Here is a 17,978-nt window from a genome sequence, read left to right as displayed (position 1 = left end):
GTCTCATCATTCCTGACCTGAACTTTTCTCATGGAAGAAATGCAATCAAAGTAGATTTATAAGAGACTTAAAATGGACTTAAAAATATAGAGTTAAAAGAGACCAGAGAATCAGGGTTCCATATGGCAGTAATATTTAAAGTATTCAAAAAAGGGGAAGAATGCCTAGCTAAGGCGGTCCTTATATGATCACGTAACACAAGTTAGTAGCAGTTACTATTACTTTTGCATTAAGAAAGAGGATCCGGGGTTGTCATGGCAACCTGGTATTAGAAGTCTGAAGGCCTAGCAGTGCTACGGGAAAAAAATGTGTAGAAATCAGGGTAGAAAGGTATGTGAAACATGTAATTGAGTTTCTGATTTGTGCCTTGTATTTGATCAATATATTAATTAATATTCAATACTTTTCTTGTCAGAGAGCTGACAAATTTAATGTTTTCCTATGATTGATGCAAATAAAAATGTTTTTTTGAAACTTCTACCTATTGTAACTTCCAAGTAATCTAGAAGCCGAGTGTGGTATCTCATCCTGGTACTCAAGAGGCTGAGGCAGGAGGATTGCCACAGGTTCCAGGTTAGCCTGAGCAATGTAGGCGGGAATGGAGGAAGGACAATGATAGGTTCACCCTCAGCTACACAGTGAGTTTGAGGCTAGCCTGAGCTATCTCAAGGAACAAAACTAAAACTAAAACCCAAAGCAACCACTACCAACAACAACAATAAATAACCCCCAAATTAAACTAAATACATTTGAGCAAAATGTTTCTCTGTTTTGCCTTGGTCTAAAACTATTCAATTTCTCTACCAACTCTCCTGCAGAGAGAGTGCCACCAGGGAATCCTTTTGTGAACCAGCCCCAGTTGATTTGTAGCTGTCCTGGTCCCTGAATGAGACATTGGTCCCCAAAATGCCCAAGAAGCATTTTAGAATTTGCACAATTAGTCTATACTTAGGAAAAACAGAGCCAAGTGATGCATTCGATGTGGCGCATTGAAAAGAGAAACAGGCCAGTGTGTTTTCATGCAGTGACATGAGGTTTCAGTAGAAATAGGAACGTATACACAATAAAGTATCATTGCTGACCCTGCCCATCAGTGTCCATCCTTGTCTGGGCTTCAGGAGTCCTGAATGGTGAGCTGGTAAGTTGTCAGAACTGAGCAAAATCTCTTCTAGGGTGGCAAGTCCTTGAGTCCTAGTTTGTCCTTGAGCTGGCACAGGATCACCAGCCTTCCCTCTGCCCCCAGCATCCGATGTTTGAGAAAATCCTAGTTGCTGGAGGTCCACTGTCTGATAGCCATAGGGAGGGGGAGTCTGTGTAGAAAGTGTTCTGTATTCTTTCCTGCCACATTAGTTACAATTCCTCTCTGTTTTTAATCTCAGTTTTGACTGATGTAGAGGACGGCATGCTTGAGTTGGTGTGAAGGTTCCTGAAATATGCCTGGAGCGGAAATAAGTGTGACACATGGAACATAAGCAGTACCAATGTCAGAAAAGATAGTTCCGGGTGACCACACGTAATCACCGTCTCTCCAGCCTCTCAGCTTCACTTACTTTAAAAGGACTAGCACAATTTTAGTGGCAGGACGTCACTAGGAAGTTTAGTCTGCCCTCAAAATTGCGAGCTTCCTGCTTCAGATGTGATGACCATCAAGTTCCACCATGCCCAACATGACTTTATTTTCATTCTGAGCACTCTGTCCCTGCTGAGAGACATTTCTGGACTGGCTGATGAATGTAACTGTAGGAACTAATTCCTGACCAAGCCTAAAATGAGCCCTTTAAAATTACGTGTTAAGTTTGCCTAGCAAAATGTGATCTAGAACTATTCTCTGCACATTTAGAAAATGATGTTTTAAGAACTCAATCATCCTTCAGATGTATGACAGGACCCAGGATTTAATGACAGAGATCATTTTCTTTTGTAAAAGTGGTTTTTAATATTTTGTCCCATTATTTTTCTACTTAATTATATTTCCTAAAATACTTAATGCAATCCATTTTAATGTTGTTTTAAAATCCAATTGTTCCTTCTATGGTTAATCACTGCAAATTGGACATGAAATTTAAAGTTATGTCCCCAGTATTCGAGACAAATTTTGTGATGATCCATCATTTTATGTGTTTTCGAAGCAACAACATATTCACTCAGCGGTGTTCAGAAAGACTTCTGTTTTCCCTATGAAGTTGAGTATTGTTCTTTTGAGGTCTGTGAATTGTGTTGGGATTTTGATGGCATTGCATTGAATCTGTAGATTGCTTTTGGTAGGACTGCCATTTTTACTATCTTAATCCTACCTGTCCAAGAGCATGGGAAATTTTTCCATTTTCTGATATTGTCTTCAATTTCTTTCTTCAAAGACTTAAAGTTCTTGTCATACAGGCCTTTTACTTTTTTGACTAGAGTCAAACCAACATATTTTATATTTTTGTGGCTATTGTAAAGGGTAATGTTTCTCTGATTTTTTTCTTGGTCCTTTTATCATTTGTATATAGGAGGAGTACTGATAATTTTTTTTTAGTTAATCTTGCATTTTGCTACATTACTGAAGAGGTGTTTATCAGCTGTAGGAGTCCCCTGGTAGAATTTTTGGGGTCACTGTGTCTACTATCATATCTCCAAATAGTGAAAGTTTGACGTCTTTCCAATTTGTATCCCCTTGATATCTTTTTGTTGTCTTATTGCTCTAGCTAGACCCTTGAGAACTATATTTAATAGATAAGGAGAGAATGGACAGCCTTGTCTTGTTTTTAATTTTAGTGGAATCGGTTTGAGTTTCTCTCCATTCAGTTTGATGTTGGTTGTCGGCTTGCCGACATATGTTTAGGTATGTTCCGTGTATCCTTGCTCTCTCTAAGACATTTATCATGAAGGGATGTTGGATTTTGTTGAAGGCTTTTTTTCAGCATCTAATAAAATGATCAAATAATAGCCAGACTACAGTCCACAGTTCCAGAGAAGCTAGGTAATAAGAGGGACCCTAAGAGGGACATGCATGAATCACCCTAGGAAGGGGAGATAGAAAAGATCTGGGTTAGACTGGCGACAGATCAGAAGCAGAGGGGAGGGGATGGGGGTGAGAACATCAGGGAACAGGATGATCCAGTTGTGGAAGGGATGGAGAAGGAAAGCAATGAAAGAGACATTTTGACAGAGGGAGCCATTATGGGGTTAGGGAAAAGTGTGGTGCTAGGGTCACAAGGATGACCTCAGCTAAGACCCTAAGCAATAGTGGAGAGGGGACCTGAAACAGCCGTCTGTAACCAGATTGATGACTACCCTAATTGCGATCATAGAACCGTCATCAGGTAACTGATGGAAGCAGATGCAGAGATCCACAGTCAAGCTCTGGGCTGAGCTCCTGGAGGTTCCCCAAAGAGAGGGAGGAGGGGGGACAAGATCATGATGGTGAAACCCACAGAGTCAGCTGACCTGAGCTTCTAAGAGCTCACGGACACCAGACTGACAGCTGAGGAGCCTACATGGGATTGAAGTAGGCCCTCTGCATGTGGGTGACAGTTGTTTGGCTTGATGTGTTTGTGGGACCCCTGACAGTAGGTCCAAGATCTATCCTGGTGCATGAACTGGCTTTTTAGAGCCCATTGGTGGGATTCCTTGTTCAGCCTTGATGCAGTGGGGAGGAACTTGGTCCTGCCTCTTGATATACCAGGCTTATGGGAGGCCTTACCCTCTCTGAGAATTGGATGAGGATGGGGGAAAGCAGGAGGAGGGGAGGAAGGGGACACTGTGGTTGGTATGTAAAATGAACAACAACAACAACAACAAAAGACGTCTGAAAGAGTGGCAAGTGCTCTTAACCACTGCTCCATCTCTCCATCTCCGAAACCATTCTTTTCTTTCTGTTTGCATTATTTTGATGATTTAAGCTTATTCACCTAGTATTCCATACCCCAACACTAATGAACACTCGATGCTCATGTATTTTTAAGTAGATTTTTTTATTTTTATTTTTGGTTTTTTCAAGACAGGGTTTCTCTGTAGCACTGGAGCCTGTCCTGGAACTAGCTCTTGTCGACCAGGCTGGTCTCGAACTCACAGAGATTTGCCTGCCTCTGCCTCCCGAGTGCTGGGAATAAAGGCATGAGCCACCGCCTCCCGGCTAAATAGATTTTTTGAAGTCTAGCAGAGTAACGGCATATGAGTGGCATCCCTGTACATGAGTCATTCTACTTTGCCCTTACTCATTTCCTCCACCATCACCTCCCCCAAGCCCTCTCACATCCTCCTGCTGGTTCCCTCACTCACCAGCTGATCACTCTTCTGCTTACCTTATACCCTCTTATTTCCCAACTCTCACGCAATCTCTTCCTCCCTCTTACAGTCTATTCTCTAATTTCATCACACACACACACACACACACACACGCATGCGCACACACACATGCACACACAGACAATACACATACAGACATATACACACATGGACACATACAGAGAGAGAGAAATATACACACATACACAAACACACACACATACACAAAACCACACACAGACACACAGGCACACACAGACAGATATAAATATACACAGATACATACATACACACATACACATTTACATCTACAGTGACAGAGACACAGAGAGAAATTCACACACATATAGACATACACACAAACACATACCCAACACCCATACACACACAGACACACAGGCACACACAGACAGATAGACATATACACAGACACACAGATACACACTACAATATACAGACAGAGAAATACACACACATATAGATAGACACATATGTACATACACACTCACACATATAACTTGAAATCTAGGTGCCACATAATACTTTTCGGGTCTAGCCTACTTCACTTGACACAATACTTTCTAGCAGATGTCACAATTTCATTTTTGGTTGTACCTTTCTAAAACTGTGTATGTGTCTTAATCCATTCAGCTGATGATGGGCATCTAGGATGGTTCTTTGACCTGGCTTTTGTAAATTATGCAGCAGAGTTAACAGTATTTAAGCAGTGATTTCTAGATGTCAGATATCATGTCCTGCCACGTATATGGGTAACTTTATTAAATCGCCAAACAATCACTAAGATGTAGTAAATATTATTAGCTCCATTTTCCAGAGACTTAAAAATAAATGTGCTTAAGTGGTATTTCTAGCAAGTGTTGGGTGTGAGCTAGACCAGCCCAGGGCTGTCAGTCACCTACAGACATACTGTCTTAGAGATGTTATATTTATGTCTTAAGTTTGTTTAGCAAGATATGGTTTAGAAATACTCTCTGTACATTTAAGAAGAAGATGCCCTTCTTTACCTTAGGGCCTGCGCTATCTCTATAGCCTATGGCAAGGGTGGTGTTTTTTGACAAATGCCATCAAACTTCTGATTCAAAACTCTTCTGGTTTCATAACCCAACTCTCCAATATATTTTACAAAACCTAAAAAAAAGTCTTACTAGAATAGATTATCTTACCTAATTTCTGTCTTTTTCCTTGGGTTGCTATTAAAGTACATTCTGTTTATTGGGCTTTAGGTAATTCTTTTGAAAATCAATTACTCCTATTATTCTTTATTTAAAAAACTCCAGTGTGTGCATATGTCTTTTACTAACTCTAGTGAGTTTTAACAGTACATACTAAGGACATTAACCTTTAACTCAATGAGGGTATATTATCAATATCATGCACTTTCAATTCATTTTCAGTTTTTATAAGTGTTTAAAAAATAAACAAAAATTAATGATAAATATGATCACATCTCATCCTTTATAACTTCTTGTGGTGTTATGTACTGTACTAAGATACATTATATCAGGTTCTATGAGGATGACTCACTGGGAACTCCAAATATGACTCATAACCTAAAACCTTCCTATTGTGAAGGACTTTGTCTTATGTACCAAGTGACTAAAATATTATATAAAATTACTGTTTAGCTGTGTATAAAAGGTGTATTTGGCACACAACTGAATTCCATATTAGATTTGGGTTCCGTTCTCAAAATATATGTATTCCAAAACCTGAAAAAATAAAAAAAAAGTCTGGAGCAATGGTGGTCCCAGATATCATTTTGGAAGCATTCTGTCAGTTTGTCTGTCTGTCTCTCTGTCTGTCTGTTTATCCTCTCTCTCTCTCTCTCTCTCTCTCTCTCTCATCCATCAATCTATCCATCTGCCTACTTTCCTACCTACCTATTTATCATTAAGTTGTTTTGAGAAATTGATACAGATTTTGGAATTTCTCAAAGTCACTCAAGAACCCAAATGAAGATCGCATCTGAAGGGAAGAGAAAGAGCATTAACAAGGAGTTAAGAGGCCAGGGTTCTAGTATCCTTTTCTGTTAACTGGGCAAATGCACTAGGACAAGTATTTCTACCTCAGGTTCATTCTTTGGGCAAGCAGAAGATTAAAGACAGAAAGGGAAATATATAGGCATCAACAATAGTAGGTGCTCTACAAGGCTGTCCGAGTGACAAACTGGTGGCTTGCAGTAGTCGCATAAAGGACAGAGAAGTGACCCTAAATCTCACCATAACTCACCATTCCACTCGGAGTAGCAGTACGGCCTGGAGCAGCATTATAGCTCTTTTGTACAAAGGACCTGCCTCCTCTGTGTCATAATGGCCACGCATTAGCTTTCCCACGACCTGCCAGATATTTGTCTATGGGCACCATGCGTGCGTTCCAGCTTTTCCACCTCTGTGCCCAGTGAGGCTCCTCTCACCCTTTATAAATGGTGGGTGTTCTACTGAACACACAGCACCATCTCACTGTGGTCTGAATCTCTCTTCCCCTGATGAAGAATGATGCTGATCATTTTTGTTTGTAGGATTTTGGATGTCTTCTTGAATGATATACCCATTTAATGCTGTTGTCCTTTTAAAACATTGGACTTCTTTTACTTAGTAGTTTTGAAGATATATGGATTGTAAATTAAAATAACTGAAGTTGTAAATCAGGAAATAATTTAATTAAAATTATTTCATACATTGTCAAATAGTTTTTATTTTTGGAAAAGGCTAATCATTGTTAGCCTGTCTAGTCTTACTTCTGGGGCGGAAAATGATTGTGCATTTCAGCAGAAAAAAAATTTATTTTAGGACTAGAATAAAGGAAGCATCCAAACAAGCAAAATGACAGTCCTATACACATTTATCTTCTTTGCATAAGTAATTTCCCTGTTGACAACTGTACCCTTTTATGGGGGCCTTTGTGTTTCAAGATGCACAGCAGGAGCTTCTGGAAAGTGGTTGATAATTCTATTTGTGTAGTTACAGCACCGTGCCACTGTGAGTCAGAGGGTAGGGGCCGAGAAGTCACCCCTTCCTTTCTAAACTGTCTGAGCACAGAGGCCAGAAAACGCTTTCTTCATCTAGCACAATGGTGAATTTAAAAACATAATTTTACTAACTCTTTGGCAATTTCATACAGGATGTATTCATTATATTCCCCCCTACTCCTCCCCTTAATGCCTACCAGAGCTATATCTACATTCTTGCCTGTTCTTTAGAGCTTTCTGTCCTTTCTTTCTTTCTTTCTTTCTTTCTTTCTTTCTTTCTTTCTTTCTTTCTTTCTTTCTTCCTTCCTTCCTTCCTTCCTTCCTTCCTTCCTTCCTTCCTTTCTTTTTTCTTTCTTTCTTTATTACCCATTAACTCTAATTAGTGCTACCCATGTCTTCCCAGGTGTGGAGCCATCCACCAGAGTGTGGCTCACTCACCAGGGCCCACACCTTTAATGAAAGCTGACTATCCCTTCCAGAGAAGTCACAGAGTGTCTCTAGCTCCTCAGTCAGAGGTGGAGGCTTGTGAACTCTTCCCTCTATGTGTTAGACTGGCGACTGGCTTGATCGCTTGAAGTTCTTCTTCTTGCAACCACCACTGTTGAGTTCCTGAATTTAGGGTCCCTGTAATGTTCAGAGGACAGTGTTTGCCTCTGGTTCTCTCTGACCTCAGGTTCTTGTCATCTTTCCACCCTCTTTTCTACTGTGGTCCCCGAGCCTTGGGGGGAGGGTGTGACGCAGATGTTCCATTTGTGACTGAACCCCCACTGACATGTGTTCTCTGCACTTTAACCAGCTCTGTCTTCCTTATTAACTACTGTCCACTGCACAAAAGGCTCTCTGCTCAGGTCTGAGAGACTCACTGATCTACAGCAAGAGAGACACACATTGGGAGGAAGTTTGATATTTGGCAGAACAACATTGGTAGTCTCAGTCGTGGAGCCTATGAGTTCCTAACCGTGGGTTCTGGGTCAGATTTCTAGTACCAGCCATGCCTTCACTCCTACAGCGTGTGCCTTAAGCCCAACCAGGCAGTATTGGCTAGTTTCTTCATTCTACCACATGCTTGAATTGTGGTCGGCAGGCTGGGCAGCAAGAGCCTTCATAGGCTGAACCATCTCACAAACCTTACTGTTAAGAATTTATCTGTCTGTCTTGTGCAGAGAGGGAAGAAAAAACAGTCATAAATATTTTTGTTAAAAAGGTTTTTATTTTTGTTTTTGAGCTAACTACTCCTCACAAGTTGTCCTCTGACCACCACACATATGCTGTGACACTTTATATGCACGCACGCACGCACACACATACACACGCACACACATGCACATGCGCACACACACAAATTTAAAAATAAAACAGAAAAGCTTGCTGACAGTCCCTACAAATAGCTGTAGGGTGAGAGTGTGGTTTTTTTGGTAAAGAGCAGAGGAAGGTAAGGCTCTAGGTGACAAGGCAGAGAAGGGCCAGCCATGTTTCTCAGTAAAGAGTATTAAATACAGGCATTTGGCAACTTAGAAAAGCAGTCTTCTTTGTCATTATTTTAATGAATGTGAGCTATGTGCTCAGTAACATGAACCAAAGAAAGGACCCGCTAATGCCAATTTCTGGCACGGAAAGATAACCACACTGTGGCATTTTAACTTTAATAAAAGCGCTGGTTAGATTTTAACTTGACACAAACCTAGACATATCTGGGGAGAGGAGATCTCAGCTGAGGAGCTGCCTCCATCAGACTGGCCTATGGATCATTCATATAGAAGGACTCAGTCTAGAATGGGAGAACATGCCCGGGACAGTCAGCCAATAGGCGGCATTTCTCTGTGGTCTCTGCTTCAATTCCTGTCTCCAGGCTCCTGCCTTGAGCTCCTGTCCTGACTTTTCTCCATGACGGATTGTAAACTGTAAGTGGAATGAAACCCTTTCACCAGCAGATTGCTTTGGGGCAGTGTTTTTATCACGGACCCAGGCTGGCTCTAAAAGGAAGCGTACAACGAAGTTTCACAATGCAAAGCACAGTCAGTGAGAAAAGTGGGAGGTGACCTTCAAATCAAGGCCACAAAATGTGGTTTGGAAAGTCTTTCCCATGAGGCCCACAGGCTAAGCCTTGAGGTTGGTGATGGGAGGGAGAACTTGAAAGGGGCACATAGAGAATATGACCAGCTCAAGCAAGCTGCATAGGAAATACAGTGGTGTCCCAAGGAGTCATCGTTTTGAGAAGATTTATGTTGAGTCAGCAGAGGTCATCACAAACCACGTTTAAAGTGAACTTCAAGAAGGTAGGGATCTGTTCTGTTAAGTGGAAAATACAGGGACAAATCATCGCGGCTACCCAGCTTCTCGCTCTTTCTTGTCGTTACAGGGAAGCGTCTTTAGCTCCTGGAAGCCCATGTGGGTTGTGCTCTTAGAAGATGGAATTGAGTTTTATAAGAAGAAAAGCGACAACAGCCCCAAGGGAATGATCCCTCTGAAAGGAAGCTCTCTCACTAGCCCCTGTCAGGACTTCGGCAAAAGGATGGTGGGTGCAAATCCGCAGCCAGGATGACACTGTGTCACCTGCTGACCTTGGATGGCCTTTTCGAATTCTGCCTGCTAGCTCTCTCCTCCCTTCCTCGTCCTTAAGGCTCAGCCTATGGGCCTCCCTGAGCCGCCTGCTGACTTAGAAGCCTGTGTGCGTTTTAGCGGTGTCTTCTGAACAAGTGTCTCCTCTTGTCGACATCCACATCTTAGCACAGCACTGGACTCTCTCTTTGTCAGACAAGTTGCTTGTATCAGCTGCTATGTTTCACGAGGGGCCTTGAAAAGGGCCGTTTCTAATGGGATCTATTTTGATTTTCAGTTTGTGTTTAAGATCACTACAACCAAGCAGCAGGACCACTTCTTCCAGGCATCCTACCTGGAGGAGAGAGATGCTTGGGTTCGGGATATAAAGAAAGCCATCAAATGCATTGAAGGAGGCCAGAAGTTTGCAAGAAAATCCACGAGGAGGTCCATTCGTCTGCCAGAAACCATTGACTTGGGGTAATTTTCTGAGTTTGCCATTCGCCACCCTTTGAGTTTCCTTTCCTCTTTGATCTGAGAAATCCTGTTTCAGAGCTTCCTTTGGCCATCTTTGATGACAGCCCCTCTAACGCCTAGGAGCTGAAAAGAAAGGTGTGTGGTGTATGGGGAGGGGAGAAGAGAGATAGAGGTGAGAAAGAGAGAAGACAAAAATGCTAGACAAAGAACGGAGGGGAGAATAGAGAGAGGGAAGGAAGAGGAGAGAGAAGGGATAAGAGGAAGAGGAGAGAGGATAAAGAAAAGAGAGAGGAAAATAGAGTGGTTGTTTTATCTATGAAGTTGCCTTCTGACGTTAGTATTGAAAGAACATTTCAGAATATGTAGGTAGAAAGGGAAAAACAGGGGCCATGTGTCCAAGCAGACAGACTTTCAAGTTTAGACGCATGCTTTCCCGCCCAGTCAGGAAGGGCCAGCCAGCGTGAACACTCATCCTGGATGGAAACCATTGGTCTGCAGATTTGATGAGTGACCTCTGAGGTGCACTGCTGATTCCTGGGAAATGCAGGTGTTAACTGCAGTATACAGGTGACCAGGGAACAGCAGGTTGCCCCAGGTCCTGATAGGGGCTGGCAATGGGATTCTTTCTAGAGTTCTTCACATCTGTTCTAATCATAAGTGTTTCTTTCCCCAGGACTGTCATTCTTGGTAGATTTGCTTTCTGTTTTAAGCAAGAGATTCGTTAGAAGGCATACCATGCTGGCTGCTTAATATGTGTGACAAGAATTCAGTTCACAAAGAGTGAGGTTGAAAGCCGTCTCTGGGACGGGATGAGAACCGGACTTTCTGTACAACTGATGTAAGAGTTGGCAGGCCACAGGAATAGAGTCATGCAAAGCTTCAGGAGAACTAAGACGTCTCTCACTAGACCAGACCCCAAGAGGAGACATCTGGTCTAGTCGTAGCTGCTGGCTTCAGACATCATGTGACCACATTCCTGAACAGCGTTGTCAGAACTGAGTGGGAATGATGCTCAAACGACAAAGACACACAGAGACTTAGAACTATTCTGATGAGGCTATTTTTTGTTTATTATTCCGGGGACAAAAAGTAAGAGTGCACTATTTCACCTTACAATTTCAGAACCAAAGGGTAGCTTAGAAAACAAATCTCTTTCTTGAAGGCCATAGTCTATAACAAATGGCCTTCTGAAAACCTTGTAAAAATTGGGAGACTGTGCTATCTTTGCGTTGCTTTAGCAAATATCTAGAAGAATTGATTTAGAAAAGGGGGATTCATTGTGGCTTGAAGTGCTTGGTTGGTTTGACCGATTTCTTTTAGTCCCACAGTGGTGGTTGGGGGGGCAACCCATTAAGGCATATATGTATAATATGGCATGTCTGTTACTATGTGTTTGGGAAAGAAGGAACTTGTGTTCACAAAACTACTTCAAGGGCACATCTACAACGACTTGAAAAACTCTACCACTTACTGACCTGTGTGTGTGTGTGTGTGTGTGTGTGTGTGTGTGTGTGTGCATATGTGCGCACCTGTATGTGAATCCATGTGCATATGTATGCAGGTGCTGGAGGCTGATTTCGGGTATCTTTTTCAATTGGCCTCCTCCTTACTCTCTGAGATAAGGTCTCTCACTGAACTTGGAGCTCACTGACCCGGTTAGATTAGCTGACCAGCCTGCTGTAGAGATCCTCCCGTCTCCACCCCAACAGTGCTGGGATTGGAAGCTACCGTGCCCTGCTTTTCCTGTTGGTGCTGGGAATCTGAACTCAGATCTTCAGGTTTCTCTGGCAAGCACTTTACTAAAAGTGTCACCCCCTCCCTGGCCACATTTCTTGAAGCTTCAACCGCCTCTGAACAGCATCAAGCTGGGTCATAAGACTTTAAGGCAGTGGTAACTGCAGGACATGCCAAATCCAAACTATTGCAGGAGCTTTAAAGATCTTTGTTCCTACAAAACCGACCCTGGGAACTCTTAACCTTTGGCACATAGCAGGGTAACTCTCCACCTTAAGAGCAGGATTAAATCAACAAAGAGAGTATTGAACTGAAGAGGTATTAAGTGCATCTGCTAAATGCTGGAGGTCTCCTGAGGCGGTTCACCCTCCAAATGCTCCTTGCTCACCTCTGCTTTTGTCTCTGTGCAGGGCTTTGTATCTGTCTATGAAAGACACTGACAAAGGAATAAAGGAACAGAATCTGGAGAAGGACAAGAAGGTTTTTAATCACTGCTTCACAGGTAAAATGACGTGCGCTCCCAAAGTGGGCAACCGAGGAAGGAGTGGAGTGTTCTCCCATAGCTATCTGTGTGCGTTGGGGTGTGGTGTGTGGTAGATGTGCAGGATTGCAGAATGCAGACAGACACACAAGAGATCCAAATCCTGCCAGTGTGGAGACAGAAACCAGGGTAGAAGAAGCCTTTGTTTTTGTTGAGGATATGACTTCAGAAGCCACAGCTTTATCAATCGAGCATCCCTTTTCTTTAATATTTGGCATTAAGTTGAAAAAGTGTAAGGGCTAGGAACAGCTTAATATGCTGCGATCCACACTATGGTAAGCAAGAATTAAAATATGTAGTATAAAACTGAAGTAATCCTGTTGGGAGTGTCAGACACGGTACACAGTAAGGTCATAGGTGTCACCAGCTTAGGCAGTGTGCTATTGTGGGGAAAGTGCACTCTCAAGCAACACACTGGCTGGGTTCCAGCTCTGGATCAGCAGTTTACAAGGCACAAAGCCAATCACTGCCTCTGCGCTTTACTGTCTACCCGGTGGGAACTCTCAGTGCACCTCTCTCCCAGGCTTGCTGTTGTAGAGTGGACTGGTCCCTGACACACACCAGGCGCTCTGAGCGGTAAGCTTTCAAATACTTAGAATGATGAAAAGAGGCGATATCTATGCAACAGCGTCATAAGTTTGGGGAAAGAGAAAGAACTGAGAGAGCTGCTGGGGTGAGTAGGAGGGGGTGCCTCAGGTCGACCTCAAAGTAGAGGGGTTTTGTGAGGACGGCTTCCGATGATGAGTTAGGGGTGGAAATGTGCAGAATATGCTTCTGGAAAATGGAGGCCAGCACCTGGAAGAGCGGATGGCTCGTGATAGGCAGGAAAATGCGATACTAGTTTGTGAGTAAGTGTGCCAGACACCCAGCATGTTGGCAAGAGGTGCCATAGGGATACAACTTGGAGGAATTATGGCAGTGCAAGCATCTGAGAAGGTGTTCAGTCTACAGACAATCCATCAAAATGGCTTAGGTCAGAGTTAGGAAGAGGAGGAAAGGAAGTGATTTGCACCGTGGGATAGTATCTCACAGGAGTGTGCTTCGGAGAATACAGAATGCGGGCAGTAGCCTTTAGCATCAAGTCAGGACCAAGCTTCTCCATCAAGATACAAGGGAAACAATAAAAGCAAAGCAGGACCCCAAGGATACGGGGCTGGGGTTCCTTTGAGACAGCCTCAGGCCAAATGAATAAGAAAGAGTTCCTAGGGAGGCTCAGCCACCAGATCAAGCCCAGACTTACTTCTCTTGAATGCACCCCTGAGTCCCAGCGCATTCACTAACACTCAGGTCCTTCCTATGCACCGTCATAATGGATTCTAGAACCCTCCACGAGTTCAGTCTTCATGAGAGTCAGGTGGGGTCAGCTGAGAGGCAGAAACTAAGAAGCGGTCAATGCCCACATGCAATGGATACCTTGACTATCGCACGACTATCACCCGCCGGCGGTCTTTCAGACTTCAGCCCAGACTCAAGTGTGAGAACATACAAAATGAAGGTCCAGCAAACGGACATGCAACTGAAGCCGCAGGTCACTGAAACCCCAGTGGGGTTCGTTCCTGCTCTCTCTTGTAGCGCTGTGAGGGCTGAGAGCGGAATGCTTGTCTTCACAGAGAGAGAAAAGTGGGGGAAATATCTTCATGTGTGAAACTCGCGGAGGGCTCGGTCTCTGAGAGGGACACATGGCTCTTTCAGGTGTCCCGTATCCAATGCACCAGTGTCCCAGGACTAGTAGGCTACTAGTTGATTGTCATAGCTGAGCTTGAAAAGAATGCCCTTTATAAATACAGAACTTCACTTGTAGCTTGCTAGTAACCCAATTGACAGGTTCTCTTCATTCCATTCCCTGTTATTTTCTCTTGAGGTAAAAGTTGAATAAAATGGCTGCTCAAGGTCTATGCCAGATTCTTTAATAAACAATAAACACAAGTAGTGTAATCAAATTTTAATTTAGGACACATATTTCATTATGTTATTCGATAATTAAAAATTTGAAGTGTCTCTTTGTTGGCAGTTTCCCCTTCCTTCCTTCCTTCCTTCCTTCCTTCCTTCCTTCCTTCCTTCCTTCCTTCCTTCCTCCCTCCCTCCCTCCCTCCCTCCCTCCCTCCCTCCCATCATCTGTCTGTCTGTCTTTCTTCCTGGTTTCTCTGTGTAACAACCCTGACTGTCCTAGAACTCACTTTGTAGACCATGCTGGCCTCAGACTCACAGAGTTCTGTGCACCTCTGACCCCGAGTGCTAGGATTAAAGGCGTGTGCCACCACGCCCAGGTTTGACGGATTTCTTAAAGCGCCACCAGACTTTCCTCACTGCCCCATATCTTCCTTCTACTCCCGCTTCCTCTTGACCTCTTCTCACCAGCTCCATCTCTGGTCTCAGGGACTGCAGTGTGCTCGCAAGTTCGTCCACATTGCTGTATCCTTGCCTATGCCGGACCCTCAAATCTTATCTCAAATGCTTGCAAACCTCATATTTTAGTTCTCAGCCCAGTTACTTTTTCTATAAATTCTTTTCTTTTTGGGTTCAGTTATTCATTGTACTGGAGTACTGACTTACAGCAGAATTCTCTAATTTTAATGCTTGAATTTTTCACTAGCAAGCCTGCCCACTGCCCATCTACTGTTTTGTTCAAGCCCAATAAATGTGTAACTTAGTAAAAATGAATTTTTAAAATGTGTTTCTTTTAAAAGTAGGACGTGTGTGTTTATGTGTAGGTGTGTGTGTACTTTAACTTTTACACGATTCCTTTTGTTTCCAAGTATCTGTCTCATTAATTTTCTTTTTCCTTCCTGGAGTAGCAGGGAAGTTGAGACAAGAGGGACACCTGTGAGCACCAGAGCCAGTATGTGCCTGGCAGTCAGTGGCTTGTGGCTTGGGAAAGAGTTAACTTCCGCTCTGATGTTCTCATCCAGGTAGCGAGGTCATTGACTGGTTAGTTTCTAACAAGTTGGTCCGGAATCGCCAGGAAGGCCTCATGATTTCCGCATCATTGCTCAGTGAAGGGTACCTGCAGCCTGCTGGGGATTTGTCTAAGGATGCAGCGGATGGAGTCGCTGAAAACCCTTTCCTGGACAACCCGGATGCTTTCTACTACTTTGTAAGCACGAAAAACTGCCTGCTTGGCTTTCCTGACAGAAGACCAGGGTAGATTTTCTATGAATATCAGCTTAGCGCCACCTATGCAAACAGAATGTTTGGTCCTAAGGAGAATGGATGGGTGAGAAGGCTACAGAGGAAGCCAACCAGAGTCAAAAAGTTAATAACAAGCTGCTGGGATGGCTCATTGGATGCAGGTGCTTGTTCTGAGTTCAATCCCCAGAATCTACATGGTAGAAAGGAGAATCAACTCCTACTCCTGCAAGTTGTCCTTTGACCTCCATACCCACTCGAAAGCTTGCACATGCTCACACATAGTCAAACTCACATCAGCGCGCGTGTGTGCGCGCGCACACACACACACACACACGCACACTCACACTCACAAATGTTTTAAAGACAAATACTACAAGATACAGAAGTACAGGTCCATAAAACTTCTATTACACCAGCACTTTCTAGACCTAGCAGCTGCTCCCTCAGTGCTGCCTTCTCCAAGTGACCGGTTGGAAGGAAGCGATTGCTGACTTGAGTAGTTTTTCTCTGAACTCACTTTTGAAATCTTGTGCCCTTTATTCTGATTTAAGCAATCATTCCTTTAGGAAGGTGTGTGTGTGCCTCTACGTGGCATGTGTTGTCCTTGACAAAGGGAGCACAGCAGTGGATAGGCAACAGTGCCAGTCCTGGTACGATGTCCTTCTCACAGGGCTGCCAATAAGCTGTCTGTCTGTGTTCAAATCTACAATCAAATAGGCACGATGCTTCTGCATGCACTTCCCCCAAGACCTTGCATGCCTCCTATCTCATGCCTACCGAGATTGCTAAATCTCATCTTATGTAACAAGAGCCTAACTTGCCATCACGTGGTAATGTCAACAGCTGTGGATTTCTAGGGGGATTTTTGACAGTTTTGTTTCTATTTTGGGTCAGAATGTAGAAGTTCGGAAAGCTATGTGAAGAGTCATCCCGCTTACACAAGTGAGGTGAATATCCCAGACAGTGTTTCACTTCACTTTTGCGGGAGGTCCACGATCAGTACATTTTCATGCTTCAGACCCTTGGTCTAATCTTTTTATTGTCGTTTCTTAAGGCTATAAAGATGAAGGATGCTAAATTAGCTCCCCACAGCCGCTCCTCCTCTGTGCGGTTTGACACTCTCTTTTAGCTCAGAAAATCTCCAAGTATCCAGACAGCAGGGGCCAATGTGATGCACACACTCTTGGTTCTCTCAGGGCTAGAGATAGAGCGTTGTGACAAGTCACAGTGGAGAGCAGCGGAGAGCGTTACATCAGGTGTTGTCAGTGTGACTTCAAACATGTGGCCTTGAAGACCCATGAGAAGTTGGAACTATAGAGATAGACTTAGGACATAGCCTGGAGAATCATAGAAAATCAAAGGCTATTGACCAGATCATCCAGGGATAGAGACACAAAAGGACCAGGATCCAGGGGGCAAGAAAATGGGGGATGCTTAGACAGCAAACCCAGAGTAACCTTGAAGTAACCTTCGTGTCATGGCACACACAACAGCATGGAGGAAAAGTGTCTGGCAGGAATCGGTGCAGACATCAGTATGGCATTATTCTTGAGACTGATAAGAACCTGCTGTGTGGTTTTCCAACAGCCGGACAGTGGATTCTTCTGTGAAGAGAATTCCAGCGATGAGGATGTGATTCTGAGAGAAGAATTCAGAGGTGTTATCATCAAGCAGGGATGTTTACTGAAGCAGGTGAGTGACTACCACTATTTTCCTCCTTCCGTTTCAAGCCTTCTAATTTTTTTCCTAAATTGCCAATGTGAGCTGAGGATGGCAGTGTATGTCTATAATTCCAGCACTCATAAGGCTTAATTAGCCATAAGGACTGCAATGAGCTCAAGGCTAGACTAGATAGTGAGACTTTATCTCAAAAAGACAAAAGAAACAAAAAAGGAAAAAAGTTGGCATTATTAAATAGAATTTAGTTTACTTGACTAATAGCCAACCAGAAAATGAAACTCGGAAGATGAAAGATCAAATGCTAAGTAGATGATGAACATAATGCTGGTTAGGACTGGGACAGTCAGGGTTCAAAGTTCCCCGAGAAATAATGAATGCTTCTTTTGCCAGTGTCATGATGGTGAAAAGTATTTTCAGAAAATATTGCTCTTTCTTTAATAACTAGACATAAGCTGGCCAAGAGAGGCCATCCAAAAGATAAAGACATTTCATGATGTAGTACTTCAAAGTGATCAGAAAATAAGAACGGGCCACACTATATGGTAATGTTTAAGAACAAGGAAGTACCATTCCAGACTGTGGTGAAGCCTGGTGAGATGGAAAACTATGGCACGAGGCCCC

At 43.3% G+C, this 17,978-nt stretch overlaps 1 protein-coding gene across 2 annotated transcripts in view; it reads left to right on the top strand.

Annotated features, from left to right (window-relative positions):
* Positions 1-17,978, top strand: part of Plek (pleckstrin) — a 48,650-nt gene that overhangs the window by 5,737 nt on the left and 24,935 nt on the right. For both annotated transcript variants that reach the window (XM_048435470.3, XM_048435469.3), the window contains exons 2-6: positions 9,618-9,773; positions 10,095-10,276; positions 12,418-12,509; positions 15,458-15,642; positions 17,265-17,369. In XM_048435470.3, coding sequence (XP_048291427.2) covers positions 9,618-9,773; positions 10,095-10,276; positions 12,418-12,509; positions 15,458-15,642; positions 17,265-17,369 — 720 coding nt within the window. The remainder of the gene's footprint in view (positions 1-9,617; positions 9,774-10,094; positions 10,277-12,417; positions 12,510-15,457; positions 15,643-17,264; positions 17,370-17,978) is intronic.

The sequence above is a fragment of the Myodes glareolus genome, chromosome 8 (genome assembly GCF_982192425.1).
Source record: "Myodes glareolus chromosome 8, mMyoGla1.1, whole genome shotgun sequence".
Taxonomy (NCBI): Eukaryota; Metazoa; Chordata; class Mammalia; order Rodentia; family Cricetidae; genus Myodes; species Myodes glareolus.
This window is presented reverse-complemented; position numbering and strand designations above follow the sequence as displayed.